We start from the raw sequence: 18682 nt of genomic DNA, 5'->3' as shown, positions 1-18682 counted from the left end.
CCCCGACCACACCAACTGCCATCATGGCGGACTACAACTATGGAGGTTCTGAGGAGGAGAATGCGGAGTTGAAGAAGCTTGAGACTGAGCTGGTATGATGCGATCCCATTTATTGTCTCCTCGGTCGGCGGGGAATGCTGCATCACATGTGCTAACCTAGACGTTGTCGTACAGCTCGATGACCCGGATAACTTCGAAACCTGGGAGAAACTGGTTCGCGCTGGCGAAGCGCTGGAAGGCGGAATCAACCGCAACTCCAACCCCCAAGCTATCACCACCGTGCGCACTGTTTACGACCGCTTCTTGGCCAAATTCCCGCTGTTGTTCGGTTACTGGAAGAAATATGCCGACCTGGAGTTTTCCATCACCGGCACCGAGGCTGCGGACATGGTATGCTTAGGCCTGACTTAGGATCTGGCTGAAGTGGATCGAGATTGCTGATGCTTTGACAGGTATATGAACGCGGTATCGCTAGCATTTCGCCCTCGGTCGACCTGTGGACCAACTACTGCTCCTTCAAAGCAGAGACGTCCCATGACGCTGATGTGATCCGAGAGTAAGTATAGTAGAGCTGCTTTCCTTTCCCTTCCCCCACGTAACCGTTACCAACGCAGCACGGACATGGTTGTGATGTCGGACCCGCGTGATGCAAATGTTCATTTGCACCAGCCCCCCTCGCTGACGGGTGAGATTTCACCTTACCCGGACTCTACTGGAGTTTACTTCTCACCCATGGCTTCTCCAGGCTGTTTGCTCTCTCTCTATCCCCTTTCAAGAAACCTTTACAGTTGATTTCAAGCCAAGCACCTCCCCTGCACGGACACTAGACAACAGGACTTGTGTTCGGGTGGCACCTATTCTGCGCTCGAAGCAGACAGGGGAACATAAGTTTCATCCACAGTTTGACCATCCTAGTCGTTCAATTGTTTGGGCTCGCACTCATTGGGAATCTGACTGCTCATGTTTGCTATCCTTGTCACTCCCCTTCTTTTCCCCCTTCCATCCCCCCATCTCCCCAGAGTGTTGTTCTAATGGTGGTGTATCCGCTCCGTTACTGACCTTCGCTTGTTCACAGGCTCTTCGAGCGCGGCGCAACCAGCGTTGGGCTGGACTTCCTGGCTCACCCTTTCTGGGACAAGTACATCGAGTTCGAGGAGCGCCTGGAAGCTTTCGATAAGATTTTTGCTATCCTAGGCCGGGTGATTCACATTCCCATGCATCAGTACGCTCGGTATTTCGAGAGGTACAGGCAGTTGGCTCAGACCCGCCCTGTGGTGGAGTTGGCGTCTCCCGAGACTTTGACCCAGTTCCGTGCGGAGCTTGATGCTGCTGCCGGGCATGTGGCTTCCGGCGCAAAGGCAGAGGCAGAGATCGAACGGGATCTGCGGTTACGCGTAGACAGCTACCATTTGGAGATCTTCTCCAAGACCCAAACTGAGACTACGAAACGTTGGACATATGAGTCGGAGATCAAGCGGCCGTACTTCCACGTTACCGAACTCGATGAGGGCCAGCTGAACAACTGGAAGAAGTACCTCGATTTCGAAGAATCCGAGGGCTCTTATGTGCGAACCCAATTCTTGTACGAGAGATGCTTGGTGACGTGCGCTCATTACGATGAGTTCTGGCAACGTTACGCTAGGTGGATGGCCGGTCAACCTGGCAAGGAAGAAGAAGTGCGCAACATCTACCAGCGTGCCAGCTGCTTGTACGTGCCGATTGCCAACCCAGCCACCCGTCTTCAGTATGCCTACTTTGAAGAGATGAGTGGCCGTGTGGATGTTGCCAAGGAGATCCACGACGCCATTCTCATCAACCTGCCCAACCACGTCGAAACGATAGTGTCTCTGGCCAACATGTCTCGCCGTCATGGCGGACTTGAGGCTGCCATCGAAGTGTACAAGAGCCAGTTAGATTCGCCACAGTCAGACCTGGCTACGAAGGCGGCACTGGTTGCAGAATGGGCTCGTCTGTTGTGGAAGATCAAGGGCTCCCCCGAGGATGCCCGTCAAGTCTTCCAAAAGAACCAGCAGTACTACATGGACAGCCGGCCGTTCTGGACTAGCTACCTGAACTTCGAGCTCGACCAGCCCACGAGTGCAGACACGGAGAACGTCCAGTATGAGCGCATCAAGCAGGTCATCGAGGACATTCGGTCCAAGAGTACCCTTCCGGCCGACGTGGTGCGCGAGCTGGTGCAAATCTACATGGTCTATCTCCTTGAACGTGGCACCAAGGATGCTGCAAAGGAGTACATGACCCTGGACCGTGAAGTGCACGGTCCTGCATCCGTGTCGAAGATGAAGGCGGCGGAAGCGGTGCAGCTGCCCCCAGCTCAGCCGGTTCCTTCGGCGACGCCTGTAGCGGAAGTTGTGGTCCCGACACCCCCGCAAGCTAACCCTTATGCGTACTATCAGCAGACACCGGTCAACGGTGGCATGTAAGTCTGATAGGAAGTAAAGAAAGCTGCTGAATCCGGTTGGTGCGGAAACGCCCAACCCCAATCTGACTCCTCGCAAAGAGGATGGTACTCTTTCCCGCTCATAGCTTGTGAAAGGCTTGCTGATATGTAGAACAATAATTTCTCTTCTGATGTGTGTGCAGCTTTCAGCGACTGGCGTGTTGAGCGAAAGGCGAGACGGCATCTGCCGCGTGCAGAGAGCCAGGTTCTCGACTGCTCTTCCCGATCCGAGGGATACGGTTGGGTGGACCTTATGAGTTTGGACACAGTCCCCGTGTATTCTAATGCGTAGGTAGCTTTCCATTCCATGCATGTGTGATTTCACAGTTACCTCAATAGAAGAGACTCGTTATGCTGTAATATCACTAGGACATAGAGTAGCCTTATCTGTAATCACGTGAATGCATACTGCGCACATGGCCGCTGCTCCCCACCGTAGAAAGTGTCCAGGCCGCGGGAGAACAAACCAAGTAGTTCTGCGCCGAGCTGCAATCCATCTCATGCTTCATCCTCTCCTGTCGCCATGGATAGTATCATGACCAACGGTTCATCGGAGGCGCACCCTCCCATGCCTCCTCCGGAGCCCATCGAACGCCCTCCTACTCCCCCGCCCCCACCTCCAGAGGATTCCGCCCTCCCTCCGCCTCCGCCAGACACGTCCGCGCCTCCTCCACCGCCGGAAGATCTTCCACCTGCGCCGCCGCCGGAGATTGAGCCCAAAAAGAAGAAGGTCGGATGGGGCACGAAACGACCGGCACCTACGCCGCTGAGTGTGGAGGAGCTTGTACGGAAGAAGCGAGAAGCCGATGCTGCAGCGGCTAAGGTACGTTTGGCTCTACACGACTCCGAGGATTTCTACAAGCTCAGATAGCTAACATCTCACCTTTCCTTATACAGCCAAAATTCTTATCCAAGAAGGAACGAGAGAAGATCGCGCTGGAAAAACGGGCTCAAGAAGTCGCAGCAACCCGCAGATTAAAATCCGAGCATGCCTCTAATGGCACCGACAGAAGTGCTACGCACTCGCCCTCGGTCAGCTCCGAAGGCCCTAATGGCGATGCGAGATCCATTCCTACTGGTCCTCGAGCCATGCGCAACTCAGACGCTGCGCCGACTGCTCCGGCAGCCATGCGCCACTCACAATCCCATAATAAGAACTACGACCTCGCGCCGCCGCCACCTCCGAAATCCATGTCGTTCGGTCTGACAAGCGGAAAGGGCGACAGCCGGCTCGTGGACGAGGATGAGGCCGCGGCTCGAGCAGCCCTAGTGAAACAAAGATACATGGGTGCAGACCAAACGTCGAACTTCTCCGCCAAGAAGAAACGCAAGAGGACGACGGACCGGAAATTCAACTTCGAGTGGAACGCCGAAGAAGACACCAGTGGCGATTACAACCCGCTATACCAGCACCGGCACGAAGCCAATTTCTTCGGCCGTGGCCGTCTCGCTGGCTTCGGCGACGATGTCGCAGACTCCGTCGCTCACAAGTACGCCCGCGCCCTGGAAGACCGCGACCGCGAAGCAGGAAGCATCCGCGCTAGAGAAATCCTCGAGATGGAGCGCCGTCGCAGAGAGGAAAGCACACGCAACCAGCTCGACAAGCACTGGAGCGAGAAGAAGCTCGAGCACATGCGCGAGCGCGACTGGCGTATCTTCAAGGAGGACTTCAACATCAGCACCAAGGGCGGCAGCGTCCCCAACCCCATGCGCTCCTGGGACGAGTCCAACCTGCCCAAGCGCCTCATGGAGCTCATCAACCGCGTCGGCTACAAAGAGCCCACGCCCATCCAGCGCGCCGCCATTCCCATCGCCATGCAAAACCGCGACCTGATCGGTGTGGCCGTCACCGGTTCCGGTAAAACCGCCGCCTTCCTCCTCCCCCTCCTCTGCTACATCGCCGAGCTCCCGCGCATCGACGAATTCGAATGGCGCAAGAACGACGGCCCCTACGCCATCGTCCTCGCCCCGACCCGCGAACTGGCACAACAGATCGAAATCGAAGCTAAGAAATTCACCGGCCCCCTCGGTTTCAACGTCGTCAGTATAGTCGGAGGTCACTCCCTCGAAGAACAAGCCTACAGCCTGCGCGACGGCGCTGAAATCATCATCGCCACCCCAGGTCGTCTCGTCGACTGCATCGAGCGCCGAATTCTCGTCCTCAGCCAATGCTGCTACGTAATCATGGACGAAGCAGACCGCATGATCGACCTCGGGTTCGAAGAACCCGTCAACAAAATCCTCGACGCCCTCCCCGTCTCCAACGAGAAACCCGACTCCGAAGCCGCTGAAAACCCCCTCGCCATGTCCCGCCACATCAACCAAGACCAGCACCGGTACCGCCAAACAATGATGTACACCGCAACCATGCCCACCGCCGTCGAACGCATCGCCCGCAAATACCTCCGCCGCCCAGCCATCGTCACCATCGGCTCCGCCGGCGAAGCCGTCGACACCGTCGAGCAGCGCGTGGAAATGATCGCCGGCGAAGACAAGCGCAAGAAACGTCTGGGAGATATCCTTTCCTCCGGAGAATTCCGCCCCCCGATCATCGTCTTCGTCAACATCAAGCGCAACTGCGATGCTATCGCTCGCGAAATCAAACAGTGGGGCTTCTCCTCTGTTACATTACATGGTAGTAAAACGCAAGATCAGCGTGAAGCCGCCCTGGCATCCGTTAGGAATGGATCCACTGATGTCCTGGTGGCTACGGATCTGGCGGGTCGTGGTATCGATGTTCCGGATGTTAGTCTCGTCGTGAACTTCAACATGGCCACGAGTATTGAGAGTTATACCCATCGTATTGGTCGTACCGGTCGTGCCGGTAAGAGTGGTGTGGCTATTACCTTCTTGGGTAATGAGGATGCTGATGTTATGTATGTTCTAATCCCCTCCCCCCCTCTCTCCCTTTGTCCTATTTCTTATGCCCTTGGCATTGTTTTATTATGATGTGGATACTAACAGTGCATTCAGGTACGACCTCAAACAAATGCTTATCAAGTCACCCATCTCTCGTGTTCCCGAGGACCTCCGCAAACACGAGGCCGCGCAGTCGAAGCCGACGAGGGGATTCTCTTCGAAGAAGAATAATGACGAGGGAGGTGGTGGTGGTGGTGGTGGGAAGGTGGGGTGGTAGTTTACGTTCCTGCCTAGCTAGTTGTCTGCGGGCAAGGTGGTATAGAATAGAACCTATATCATATCACCATATGAAGAGAAGGAATTGCTTTCCACACTGCATTAATGCCGATATGGACACGGCGTATGTATCATACTATTTACCCTTATCTTACCAGCGAATCATACAATACAATACAATCTTCCAGACAATGAAATGATTGAGATGCGAAGTTCTTATTTTTCTATCCTTTTTTTTTTCCTTCCTCTCTGTTCTAATTATACACACCCCGAAGCATAGTCGGTTTGAGTCTCATTTATATTCTCATTTCAATTGGCCTTCGCCATAAATTTCGAAGTATGTCATGCAAGTAAGGTGATGGCTTACAGCTTACCGTTGTAGCTGTTGGCCTTGAGCCACGACTCCACGTCCGCCCGGTCACGCTTGACCCAGTTGACCTTGGCACGGACCGAGTCGAGACTCTGCTCAACTGCACGGTCGAAGCCCTGAACAGAAACCAGTGTTAGCAAATCCGACCTGAACAAGTAGGGAAAACACGAAAGGGAAAGAGGGGATGGCCTACCTTAGTATCCTTGCTCTGGAAAAAGTTCTGCACATCCTTCAGCTGCTCCTCCGTGCAGAAGCTGGCTGTGCTGAGCTGCACAACCGTACCCAGCATACCGAGAGACGGAGGCAGACGCTTGTAGATGGCATCCCAGTTGTTCTTCAACCAGGTCCAGCGAGCCTCAATACCCGCGGGGTGGCTGCGGAGACCACCCAGGGGCATGTAGATATCCTGGTTCTTGACCTCGTCGCTGCTGGCCAGGTCCAGAGTGCGCTGGATCAGCGCGGGGTCTTCAGCCGCACCCAGGCAGCGCAGGGCCGTCGTCTTCTCATCGGAAGTGGGGGCGTTGCGGAAGCGGTCGAGGACGACGTTGTACTCCTTCTCACTGCCGTTCTTCAGCACAATGCTGAACACACTGCCGCGGATGTTGGGGTGGATGGCGTTCTCGTCGCCGGCGGCGAACCGCTGGAACATGTCCTGAGCGGCCTTGACGACGACGGGGTCCTCGGCCATACCGGCACTGCCGAACATGAGAGCCTTGAACTGCTGCAGGATGTGGCCGTCCTTCTCCGAGAACTCCCATCCGAGCTCGTGCGCCTTGTGGCTGACCAGAGAGCGCTGGAAGGCCTTCAAGGCGTCTCGGATGGAAGCATCCTCGAACAGCCAAGCAGCCCGCAGAGAGCCCACACGAGTCAGAATCTCGTTCCACACGATGAACTCGGACTCGCTGTCGAAGCCCTTCAGAAGCGACAGCAGGCCGGAGGTGCTCTGGAAGCCGGACGCGGCCAAGGCACCAGCATCGGCAATCATACCGGCGCGGTCCTCGACGGTCAAAAGTCCGCTCTTGGCCGCCTCACCCAGCTTGGTCAGACGCTCCGGGGTGTACGAGGTGCGGTAGATGGCAGAGTGATCCGCGTTGAGCTTGAAGAAGTCGAGGTCGGGCACCTTGAACTCGCCCTCGCGCTCGGTCAGCATGGTGTCCTCATCGATGCCGTTCTTGGTGCGCAGGCCCAGCATCACGGGGTAGAGCGTGGTGTCCTCGTCGGGACGGACATCACCCGTGCGCAGGAAACGGTTCTGCTTCAGCTTGATGGTGGAGTTGCTGGGGTTCTCCGAAACGGTCACCACGGGGAAACCGACTTTCTTGGTCCAGATGTCCATGACCTCTTCCACGGGCTTTCCACTGGCGTTAGCCAGGGCGGCCCACAGATCACCCGTCTGGGTGTTTCCGTAGGCGTGCTTCTTGATGTAGTCGCGCACACCCTGGATGAAGACATCCTCACCCATGTACTTGGAGATCATGCGCAGGACGGACGATCCCTTGGAGTAGGAGATGGCATCGAAGATCTGGTTGATCTCGTCGGCCCGCTTCACGGGCACCTCAATGGGGTGAGAGCTGCGCAGCGAATCCAGGGACAGGGCACCCTGCAGGGTGTCGATGACATACGTCTGCCAGACCTTCCACTCGGGGAAGAAGCTGTTGCAAGAGTACCAGGACATCCAGGTGGCGAAGCCCTCGTTGAGCCAGAGGCCATCCCAGAAGTCCATGGTGACCAAGTTACCGAACCACTGGTGGGCCAGCTCGTGCTGGACGGTCTCAGCGATACGCTCCTTGCGGGCGGCACCGCTGGTCTTCTCATCCAACAGCACGTCCACAACACGGTAGGTGATCAGACCCCAGTTCTCCATGGCACCAGCGCTGAAGTCGGGCACGGCGACCATGTCCATCTTGGGCAGGGGGAATTCGTTATCGAACGCCTTCTCGTAGAAGGCCAGGGTGCGGGCAGCCAGGTCCAGCGAGAAGCGACCGTGCTCAATATCCTGGTCCGGAGTCGCATAGACGCGGATGGGGACGCGGAAAGCTTTCGTCTCGATGTAGTTGAGGTGACCAACAATGAAGGCGAGCAGGTAAGTCGACATGACGGGGGAGGTGTTGAACTTGACAGCCTTCTTGCCGCCCGCAACCTCGGTCTCTGTGGCGACATCCATGTTGCTCAGACATGTCATGCTCTTGTCGGCCACCAGGGTCACGGTGAACTTGGCCTTCAAGGCGGGCTCGTCGAAGCAGGGGAAGGCGCGGCGGGCATCCGTAGGCTCCATCTGGGTGGTGGCAATGTACTTGGTCTGACCATCGGCGGCCTTGTAGGAGGAGCGGTAGAAACCGGCCATGTTGTCGTTGAGCTCACCAGTGAAGGTCAGCTTCAGCTGGGCGGAGGAACCGGCGGGGATGGTGTCGGCGAACTTGATGGTCGCAACCTGCTGTTCCTGGTTCAGGCTGATCTCGGGGTTGGCGGCCACGACGGCGCCTTGGGAGGAGACGACGGCATTGTGAATCTTGATCTCGTTGGAGTTGAGGGAGATGGAGGTGGTGTCTTCTGCGACGTCGAGACTAGAATTCCGGGGGGCATTAGCTTCTGCACCCAGTATGGCGGGGTAAGTAGCTCATAACAATGATAACATGGACATACTCAATGACGACGGTACCGTCGTAGGAGAAGTTGGCAAAGTTAGGTTCGAGGGTCAAGTCATAGTGAAGAGGCTTGACGTTGGTGGGCAAGACCTCACGACCACCGGGGACGTTGGTCGAGCCCGTCACTTCTCCGCGTCGAGCACCACACATCCTGCGATAAGAACAGTAACGTTTGGAAGCTTGAGAGAGGGGAGCACGACGAAGAGAAGAGCGATGGAGAGAAGGAACAGAAGAAGAAGAAGAGGTGAGAAGAGAGGAGGGAGTAGTAGCAGTAGAGAAAGAGGCAGCGGGGGAAGTAGAGATAGAAGTAGAAGTAGAAGAAGAAGGGCGGGGAAGAGCAGAGAGTCGGTGGAAGCGGAGGGGAGCAGTTCGAGTGGTTCTGCTGCTGTTGCTGCTGCTGAGACCCAGCGGCAGCCGTGCGGAGGAGGGAAACCGACGCATGAGTGAATGATTTCTGACGGAGAGAGAAAGTGTATGTGTGAGTAACAAGTATCCCCACCCAGATAAGCAGCTCAAAAAAAGGTACAGAAGAATATCAGACAAATAAAAACACGACAATGACACCAAGAATTACTGATACAATGAGAATCTTCTCCCTTCAATCAATCCATCAACAAATCCATCCCATCCAATCTTTGAAGGGAAAGAAAAGTTCCCTTTTTTTGCCGCGGGAATTCCGTCGGTCGTCCGTCTGAATCCGGTAGGCGGTAATCTTTCATGACTAACAATAATCAGTCATCTGACCAACTCTTCAGCTAAGACTCCTCTGCCTTCTAAATCAGGCAATCAGCTCCCCCTGGTCATCAACCTTTCCTATTTTGGGTTCCATTAAGGGCTAATCGGGACAGGGTTTCTCCGCATCACATGTCTTGTCAGCCATCTTTTCTCCCATTTCTGCTTCCCTTTTCCTTTCCTCTTCTTCTTTTTCTCCATACATATTACATTCTTTCACGCAAGTTCTTCTCCATACAGCCGGTTGTCAGATTTGCCCGTGAATAATTTCAGGGGTAGATAATTTCTCTATCTGGCAGTTGGCTGTCGAGCTGCTCCTTCCGGGAGTAAGTAATGAACTTGCCAGACGGTTCACCAGCCAGTTTGAGGGGTTCATGAATAGAATTGCATCTATTTGGGTGTTTTTCTTTCCGGTGAATGGGCTTCCATAGAGGGCTGGGACATACAGATTTATATCTATCTTATAGTCATAGTCTATAATGGCACATTTCTATATTTCTATGCTCAGGATAATTTCATCTTCAGGAGCAGTAATTCAGCAATATGTCGTTGATTGTTGAAAGGCGCAGGTAAATCTAGTAGTAAAACAACACAAGAGGTATCTCGGAAATAAAAAAGACAATAAGTCTATGAAAGAAACCCATTCCATCCCTGATAGTAATCATTCCCTTTTTCCTCCAGCAAAATAAACAAAACTCCGCACCCATGCAACCCATATGTGTAGAGAAATAATATGTGTAAACATTATGAATTATGCCACAATAGCGGCATTGATGTTGAATCGTTGCGTCATAATCAGTAGACAAAGAGCAATGCCTCATCCACTATAAGAGGATAATCAGAACTCGTGCTGTCCCTGGTGCTGATGCTGCTCCTGATGCTGCAAAGCCTCAGCCTGCTCAATCGACATCCTGGTAAAGACACTTCTGGACCAGCCATCAGCATCCACCACGGATTCCTTAACCAGGATATAGCGACCAAAGCGAGGCAGCAGCACCGCCCAGAAGAGATAATAGATAGCACCGAGCGCGAAGATACCAAGCGCCACCACACAGTGCAGGTAGTAAGGCAGGCTGTTGTAGACGCTCTGTCCCGCGCTGGGGGGCACGTAGGGGGCCACCACCAGGTACATGTTGGACAGGCAGAAGAAGGCAGTGACGGGGAGAGTGGCCCGAATACCCGGGGACCAGTCCGGGAAGTTCTTCTCCTTGGTCAGGTAGATGTAGATGAGACCGCCGGACACGAAGACGTTGACGATGGACAGCGGGTACGAGATGAGGTTCACGAGGAAGTTGTAGGCATCGCCGGGAGGGGGAGCCAACATGATGATCACGGAGACTACCCAGTGCTCGAAGAGGCCAGCGGCGGGCGAGTTGAACGGCCGGTTGCTGGCCCAGATCTTCGACAGGGGGAGGACTCCTTCGCGACCGAGAGCTTGGACGACTGTGATTGTACCATTAGCTTTGCTCAATGATTCACAGTAGGAAGAAGGGGATGGTATCTACATACTTCGTCCTTGCGAGAAGATGACCGACAGAACGTTACCAAAGGCAGACAAGGCCACAAAGACCGACATCACCTTTTCGGCGCGCGCACCGAACATGTTGCCGAAGAACGCAGCGGCGACAGTCTGGCCGGAGGACAGGAACTGTTCCTTGGGGACCGCGGCAAAGTATGCGATGTTGCACAGCATGTACATGATACCGACGGAGATGATGGCAATGGGGGCCGCGATCTTCAGGGTACGAGTAGGGTTCTTCGTCTCGCTCAAGGCCTGCACCACAAATATTAGCAACCTATCACACAGGGCACAGACGTAACACAAGCACTGCAACTTACGTAGTTGGCATTCGAGTACCCGATGAAAGACCAGATGACATTGTACAACGCCATGACAATACCATAGCCAGTGTCAGTGGTACCTTCGAAGGCGTTGGTGAAGTTGTGAGGAGGATCGATCTTCATATGACCACCAAGAGCCACCCATCCCGCGACGATGACGAAGAGGATGATGACCAGCTTGACCACACCCAAGAAGTTCTGAAGCATGAGACCCCACTTGACCGCGAAGGAATGGATGAGGAAGGCAGCCGTGATACAGGCCAAACCAATACCACGCTGGTTCCAGCGATCGACTTCGATGTCCGCCGCGTTCAGGATATACTCGCCAAAGACGACACTGTTACTGGCCGCCCAACCCAGCAGGACTGCATAGGCCGCGTACATGGCCGTCATCAGGAACTTGGGCTTCTTGAAGACGTATTCGAGGTAGTTCTTCTCTCCACCGTTCCTATACAAGATTGTTAGCCCAAGATTCCACCTACCATGCATCATAAAGGAAGAGATGAAACATACTTGGGAATAGCAGTACCCCATTCCAAATAGACAGCAGTACCAGCCATAGCGATCAAAGTACCAATGACCCACATGATCAAGGACAAACCAACACTGCCCGACAAAGACAGGATAGTACTCGGGGTCGCGAAGATACCAGTTCCGATGACACGGTTGAAGATCAAAAAAGAGGCACTGATGACACCGATCTGGCGACGGTCATCTGGGGTAGCCTCGAAGACATTTCCTTCATCTGGTTTCGAATCAGTCAGGGCGAAATTCTTCATCACAGAAGGAAACCTAAAGGAAGATGGAACAGTCACACATACACAAGCCGGATACACCATCGGTACGACGAGGGCCTTCTTCGACGGCCTTGGCGTCGGGCAGGATGCCCTTTTGATACGCAGATTCCACGACTGGGTCCGTCATGGTGAAAGTTTCGCGTTTGTTTGAAAACTTAAAGACCCTGGAGTCCACAGATGATGACAGGCGGGAAGACCAGAAGATGATCGTGTCCAGGACTATATAGTCAGGAAGCGCACGAGGGAGCGGCTATCAGCGGAGGCAAAGACCGTAAGACGCGATGATGTGCTGCGACTAAATGTGATGCAATCCGGAGGGAGCAGGGTCTGCTGGCGATACGTATGGACACGGATGGCCAAGACTAGCCAGAAGGTTGCTAGGGTCCCCTGTAAAAACCGGACAGCAACTGGTAAAAGGAGCGTGTCTCGGCGATGGAGAAGAAGAGGCGAAAAAGAAGTGAAAAAAAAAAAAAAGAATTTAATGTAAGAGGAAATTGAAAAAAAAAGGTGAAGGCAAGATGATGTTAGGGCACGGATGTCATACTCCCTTCCAAGTATAGATCACGGCCGAGTCCCCCAACCAAGTGAAAAGAAAACGTTCTAGAAAATCAAATGAAGTCTAGAGGTTAGAAAAAAACAGGAAGAGAAGGAAGGAAGAAAGAAAGACTCCAAAAGGAAAAATATGACAAGCTCCGGGTGAAAGATCACGACAGCGACTGAGACATGAGATGAAGCACGGGCATGACCGACATCGAGTCAATTTCGTCGGGATCCGTGGACGTGGCGGCAAAAAGGGAAATAATCTTGGTACAGAGAAAAAAAAAATCACTGCAGCTGCTTCTGGGCGTCGGAGCGGAACCCGAACGAGGGAAGCTCTCCACTTCCTCCCAAGAACGGCGAACCGTTCAGCGCCATTCGAGCAGTTCCTATGACACATTAAAATCAATCACGCAATTTGGGCCTGGATCTTGCACGTTTAAGTTAGGTAAAGTTAAGGTCAGCCCGAGTTCCAGAGCCAATGCCGCCGCCGTGGGTCGAGCTCTAAATTCGCAGCAGTCCTCACTCAAAACGATGTGGGCACTGCGCACCACAATCCTCGCCACGAGATAAAACATATTCGCGTGCTATTATGTGTATATACAGTACAGCTGCCTCTGACTGGCAGTATCTGCATCCTCAAGATCCATCCCGAATCCACCCTGACTCCCTATGATCCCATGGCATCATCATCACTCGTATCCAAAAGTCCGCTGGCAATTTGTGTACCCGGGTCCCCAGCTTGAACGCCAATAGCAAACACCCGCCCAACAGGCCTGTAACGCATGCGAATTCAGGAAAAGGAAACAACAAAAACACAAATAATAACACGGCAACCCTATAATAGACCCATATAAAGAACCATGAAATACTCGCGCACCAATGTGTATATCAAAACCCAGAGAGTACTGGCAATGAGAATCGAAGTTAGCAAAAGCAGGCCCCGCACACGTGTCAGGCACACTAGCTGAGAATGCAGTTGCCTGCAGTAACAATGCCCACACCTGCTGGGACATGAGGAGAAATAGTAGAAATAAAATAAGATAGAATAGGCAGAATGAGCATGGTCCTGCATGCTTCTAACGGTCAACGTCTTATTTCGGCGGCGTGGCTCCCACTGCAGGGGAGACTGGCACCAGATTCGACGGCGGCATTTTGCCCGGTCCACTGGACGGGGGCGTGTACCGATTCGACAGCAGGGCCAGCTTCTTACGAAGCGACGCCAGGCGACTCCGGATCTTCGATATCACTGTGCCAAGAATTAGCGCTTTGCGCGGTGCCGTGCATAAGGTGGAGAGAACACTTACTTTTCGCCAGAATCACCGCCTGGGGCTCGTTCTGTCCGCCATCCTCGTTGTCCCGCCGGGTGTCGGCTCTATCAGCGCCGCCGCTTTGCCCCGGTCGGGAGACTTCCACATCATCCAGGATGGCTTCTAGCATCCGGATGGCGGTGACATACGATATCTCACAACCGGCTAAATCCTCGCCGGTGATTTCATTGATAGCCGCCACTCGGCTCATCTCCAATGCGCGCTCGTACATGAGTTTCTCTGCGGTCACGTCGGGGCTGACCACCACATCTGCTGAGGTTCCGGAGCCTATGGAGGATCCAACCGACAGATTGCTGGGATGGCTGGGGTGATCCGGCGGCAACCTCTTCTGCGCCTCGACTAATTTGAGCCGGACAAATTCGGCTTTCTCCAGCACCTCGTTGAATCGGTTGCGCACCCACTGCACGACGTTGTTGATCCGATTGCCCGCAACGGTGCTCCCGGCATCCGCTCTGCTGAGCGCATCACCCCGGCTCTTGCGGGTCCACCATACACGTGCAATATCCATCGACTTCGCCAGCAATGACAAGGCCTTCACGTAGAGAACCAAGGCTTCCTCGGACAAGGTCACAATAGCATCGACCGTCAGTCCACCATCGGCCGAATCGACAGCGTCCGACGCGGGGTCTCCCGGAAATCCGGTAGGAGCAGATGGTGCTAGGGGAATCAGCTGCTTATATTTGACTTCGGCAAACCCGTACACAACATCACTACGGGTGGCACACTCCTCCAGATCATGGACGGTTTTGCTGTCTTCGTCCAGATTGGCGCCGGGCTTGCCGCCATCTGCGTGGACAATCAAGCTCGTTTGGGCACTGGGGTATGCCGGAAATGGGTTGTAGGCCAACGGAGGCGAGCGTCCGCCTTTCGTGATAGTCAGGGGTGGTGAGAAACTCATTCCAAACAAACGTCCGCTGGCCATATTTAGAGCCTTTGAGATGGCCGAGGTGGCCGAGGTAGGGCTTTGTCCATAGCGGCGATCGTAGGAATTTTGACGAACGTGTGCCGAATCCGCACGGGAACGCCCTGAGATGATTTGCATGGCTTTGCTGGGCGAGGCATGAGGCGACGACGCCCCGGCCGGCGGTGTCCCAGAAGCCGCTCCCGAACGCCGGGAGACTGCACCTGCTTGGCCCGCTCCGGCATATCCACCCTGCATGCGTGGGTTGTAGGCCAGTTCGTCAGCAAAAGCATTCATCTCTACCGCACGCTTTTCCACAAGCACGTAGTCCCTCTCGAATGCTACCTCCTGTGCAGCATGCTCCTTTTCATCCTTCGCCTTCTCAACGGGCTTGTCAACTTGGGGCACTCCCAACGAAGCCGTACGACTCCGTTGCCGGTCCACGATGGTGGTCGGGGAAGGGCGATCGACATGCTCCTGGCGACCGGGAGCAGTCGCCAGAGACACCGGGCTCGGCCTTGTCGGATGAGATGCTGGCGGTGTTGACTCCTTCGAAGCAGAATGAGGCTTGCCCGCACTTCCAGTCCGCCGCATGGGCGTTGAAGGGGTCTCTGGCCGAGGGCTCTGTGTCATGGCTCGTTGAGCCGCCGGGGAGGTCGACGGCTCATCCCGTCCTCCGGTAGACAGCGCATTCTCACCTTTCACTTGAACGGGCGTATTCCGCCTCGACCCGGAACCAGGTCGAGGTGTTGGATCGTCATCCGGTACAAGACCAGGAATTGGTTCTGTGAGAACCTTGTTCGCGAAATAAACATCGAAATTCATTCGCTCCATTGGGTGCTGCTTCAGGAGACCTCGAATGAGCTGTCTGATGTCCTCCGACGCACGATTCTTCGAGGGAAATACGATTTGGTCCTTATTGCTCTCGATCTTCTTGATAAGTTCAATGTGGTTCACTGCACGAAATGGGGGCTTCCCGACCACCATTTCATAGAGCACCGTGCCCACAGACCAGAGGTCTGCCTTCGCGTCGTATTTCTCGTATCGCAGAATCTCAGGGGCCATGTACAGTGGCGAGCCACACAAAGTCTCCGCAAGAGAGGTGGCTGGCAGAGACCGAGCGAAGCCGAAGTCAGCCAGCTTCAGCATTGGTAGCGACTCCAGCCCGGTCGTCGGGCTAAAGGAGTCCTCGCTGCTCTTGAAAGGTACAAATTCGGCGGCCCCACTACGGTAGGACGATGGTGCAGGGCAAAGAAGCAGATTCTGTGGTTTGATATCCCGATGAATCAAATCACGATCCCGCAGGAATCTGAGTGCGCTCGACAGTTGCTTGAGAAAGTGGCGAACAATCACTTCGTTGAGACCCGCCCCCTCCCCAGGATTGGGGTACTTCGCTATCAATTCCCGTGTGTGTTTGCTGTTCTGCAGGGAATGGCGCCCCTTGATGAAGTGGGAGAGATCCCCCATGGCGCAGTATTCCATTACCAAGTGAATATTGGAGGTCGTATCATGGCAGTCTAGGAGAGCAACGATATGCGGATGGTGGAGTTGTTTGAGGATGGAAATCTCAGAGGCGAGGTTCTCCTTGAGCTTCCTGCTCAATTTGGTCATGGTAACCGATTTGATTGCCACATAGGTGCGTGTTCTCTAAGCCGCAGGAAACACATCGTCACTGGTTAGCCCTTGCAATTTCACATACGAAGACACCGGACTATAACAGGCCGGATGCTCGGCAGAGGACAGGGGGTCAGAGAAGTGAGAAAGCATCCTAACTTACCGTATGAATCCCCCGGTAGACCACGGCAAAACTCCCTCGACCGATCTCGTTCAGCCGAGTGTAATGGCCAATGGGCATCTCGCCATGGGGGGCCTCATCGGCCCTCCTGGAGTGATGTGCAGATGCCATGACTGCAACCAGGCAGTGAGAGCGTCTCTAAAGACCAACCACACGCCCCGTCAACCACACACTACCTCAACAGCGGCAGGAACAGCGTCGGGTGATGGAAGAGGCCCATCAGGGGAGCGAAAGATAGGGTCGGGAGAGCTGCCGGTGATGGGCGACGTTGATAGAGCGGATGATAAAGCGAGACGGGGAGATAGGAAGTAGGGAAAGATGGATGGGATGGGGCGTGAACAGCCGGAGCAGGAGAGGCAAGGAGGGCTGGGCTGCGTGGCAGAGGACGAGGACAGCAGACGGGGGCAGGAAGAAAGGGACGGTCCAGAGCGTAGGCAGTCGTCGAGAAGTAGGAGTAATTTGGGGGGGAGAGCAGAAATAGGGTGCGCAGCACACCTACAGTAGGGCGCAAGTAGGCAGGAGAGCGGTGAGGCGGAAAACGGGGTCTTGTATGATAGGATGAAGGGCGACAGGGATAGCCAGACGGATGACGACCAAGGCGTGGGACTTTAAGTCAGTACTATAGAAGGAGGAGGATCGGGGGATCGACGATAAGGTATGAATCACCGCACTAGGGACGAGAACGGTGGGGAGGAGCGATAGATAAGCCAGCGAAGAGAGAGGTGTGAGGGTAGGTCCAATATGGCGAAGCAAGAAGATATAGGAGGAGGAAGTAGAAGAAGAAGAAGAGCAAGAGCAAGAATAGTAGAAAGAGAGAGGATGAGTGAGTTGGGTGAAAGGGAAGTTGAATGATGTGATGGGGGAAGAGAGAGAGCAGGAAAGGCGGGAAGCAGCTGGACCCAGGGATCCTTGACGATGTCTTGGGGAGAGCAGCAGCAGCAGCAGCAGCGCAGCGCCAGAGACAGCAGCGAGAGCGTGACCGCCGATAACGAGCCGAATGAGGACTGGCGGATGATTGAATGACCTGAGGATCCAAGGCGGTCAGAAGAGCGGAATTGGTCGAAGATTAACCAGAAGATGACCGCAACCAAAATTGGGTCCTCTTAGCTAAGCAATGATCCATCTGCCAAAAACAAAGTACGAAGACAGACAGGAACCAACCAAAAGCAGTATACGACAGAGACCGAAAGAATCACGCAAAAAGACAAACAAAAGATAAAGGATGGCATCAACCGACTCACTAATATACTAATCTCACTACTACCAACAAAGACAACTTGCAGGATTGCACAAGGGAAAATAGGAGAAATCCCCAGAATTCAAAAACCACCATCAGCCCAAAATAGGGGGACCCCGGAAGTTGCCAGGGAAAAAAGAAATAGCACCAAGAGAGATAAAGCTGCAGGCGACGATGATAACGGGCGCGATCCATCCATCCATCCATCCATCCATCGTCTGAGGCCGGATGAAGAAGCAAGTAAAAGTAGTACTAGTAGTAGGGTCACAGGCAATCGGTATTACATCATACCGTATAGAACCCATACTGCACTGAAACCCACCTCTTTTGATGATTTTTATCACATTCAACCTGCGCCTGACTGATTCTTAATTTACCATACGAGATTCTATTCCTGGTAAAAACCAGGTCAGTCACCCTCCATTTCCCAAGTTTCCCAAGGGACACACTGCAGCAGTGACACCGACACCTCTGCTTTTCTCCATCTTCCCCCAGCCAGTCGATCCCCGATCGGACCCAATCAGTCAGTCAGTCAGTCAATCAATCCATTTGTGGTAACCAGCCAACGTTCGCGGGAGAATTCTCCCCCATTCCCCGAATGAATCACCTAATCTGCAGGCTCCCTTTCCACTTTACTCTGCCTGGCTGGTTGGTTTGGTTGGCTGGCTGGTTGCCATCAAGTGACTCACTCATCTTCATTCAGTAAACTAACTCACTCAACTTACGTCGGACAGTTTATTGTTACTAACTAACTACCTAACTATTCTAGATTCTACCTATGACACAAAACACAGCCCCCTCCCCCGCCATGCGACCTTGCCACTCACTGACTGACTGACTTCCTGACTTCCTGACTGACTGACTACTGAAGAACCGGATCGCCCTGATAAGCTATGACT

At 54.0% G+C, this 18682-nt stretch overlaps 4 protein-coding genes across 4 annotated transcripts; 1 reads left to right on the top strand and 3 right to left on the bottom strand.

Moving 5' to 3' along the window:
• Positions 1-23: 23 nt before the first annotated feature.
• On the top strand, positions 24-5597 carry prp28 (mRNA splicing protein PRP28; the record flags this gene model as incomplete). Its single annotated transcript, XM_067627441.1, has 7 exons — positions 24-92; positions 175-390; positions 453-556; positions 1076-2440; positions 2993-3284; positions 3359-5337; positions 5435-5597. The coding sequence occupies 7 exons, from the start codon at positions 24-26 to the stop codon at positions 5595-5597; spliced, it is 4188 nt and encodes a 1395-aa protein (XP_067478378.1).
• Positions 5598-5959: 362 nt separating this feature from the next.
• On the bottom strand, positions 5960-8761 carry ASPBRDRAFT_55767 (M1 family metallopeptidase; the record flags this gene model as incomplete). The annotated part of the gene is made up of 3 exons (XM_067627440.1): positions 5960-6082; positions 6160-8530; positions 8610-8761. 3 exons carry the CDS (start codon positions 8759-8761, stop codon positions 5960-5962), a joined length of 2646 nt encoding a protein of 881 aa, XP_067478377.1.
• Positions 8762-10181: 1420 nt separating this feature from the next.
• ASPBRDRAFT_126741 (high affinity methionine permease) lies at positions 10182-12109 on the bottom strand (the record flags this gene model as incomplete). The annotated part of the gene is made up of 5 exons (XM_067617894.1): positions 10182-10786; positions 10853-11117; positions 11183-11633; positions 11699-11930; positions 12007-12109. 5 exons carry the CDS (start codon positions 12107-12109, stop codon positions 10182-10184), a joined length of 1656 nt encoding a protein of 551 aa, XP_067478376.1.
• A 1243-nt stretch (positions 12110-13352) lies between these two features.
• atg1 (serine/threonine protein kinase ATG1) lies at positions 13353-16760 on the bottom strand. The gene is made up of 3 exons (XM_067628220.1): positions 16529-16760; positions 13827-16398; positions 13353-13768 (listed from the first exon to the last, which is right to left on the bottom strand). Exons 1-3 carry the CDS (start codon positions 16655-16657, stop codon positions 13614-13616), a joined length of 2856 nt encoding a protein of 951 aa, XP_067478375.1. The 5' UTR covers positions 16658-16760; the 3' UTR covers positions 13353-13613.
• Positions 16761-18682: the final 1922 nt, after the last annotated feature.

Source organism: Aspergillus brasiliensis (genome assembly GCF_001889945.1).
Source record: "Aspergillus brasiliensis CBS 101740 unplaced genomic scaffold ASPBRscaffold_7, whole genome shotgun sequence".
NCBI lineage: Eukaryota > Fungi > Ascomycota > Eurotiomycetes > Eurotiales > Aspergillaceae > Aspergillus > Aspergillus brasiliensis.
This window is presented reverse-complemented; position numbering and strand designations above follow the sequence as displayed.

Bases quoted from the DNA above. Each gene is read 5' to 3' on its own strand.
- atg1 (XM_067628220.1), bottom strand. From the start codon at position 16,657: ATGGCATCTGCACATCACTCCAGGAGGGCCGATGAGGCCCCCCATGGC. The intron at 16,399-16,528 runs GTAAGTTAGGAT...CCTGCGGCTTAG, and splicing joins TCTACCGGGGGATTCATACG to AGAACACGCACCTATGTGGC. The intron at 13,769-13,826 runs GTAAGTGTTCTC...TTCTTGGCACAG, and splicing joins GGCGGTGATTCTGGCGAAAA to TGATATCGAAGATCCGGAGT.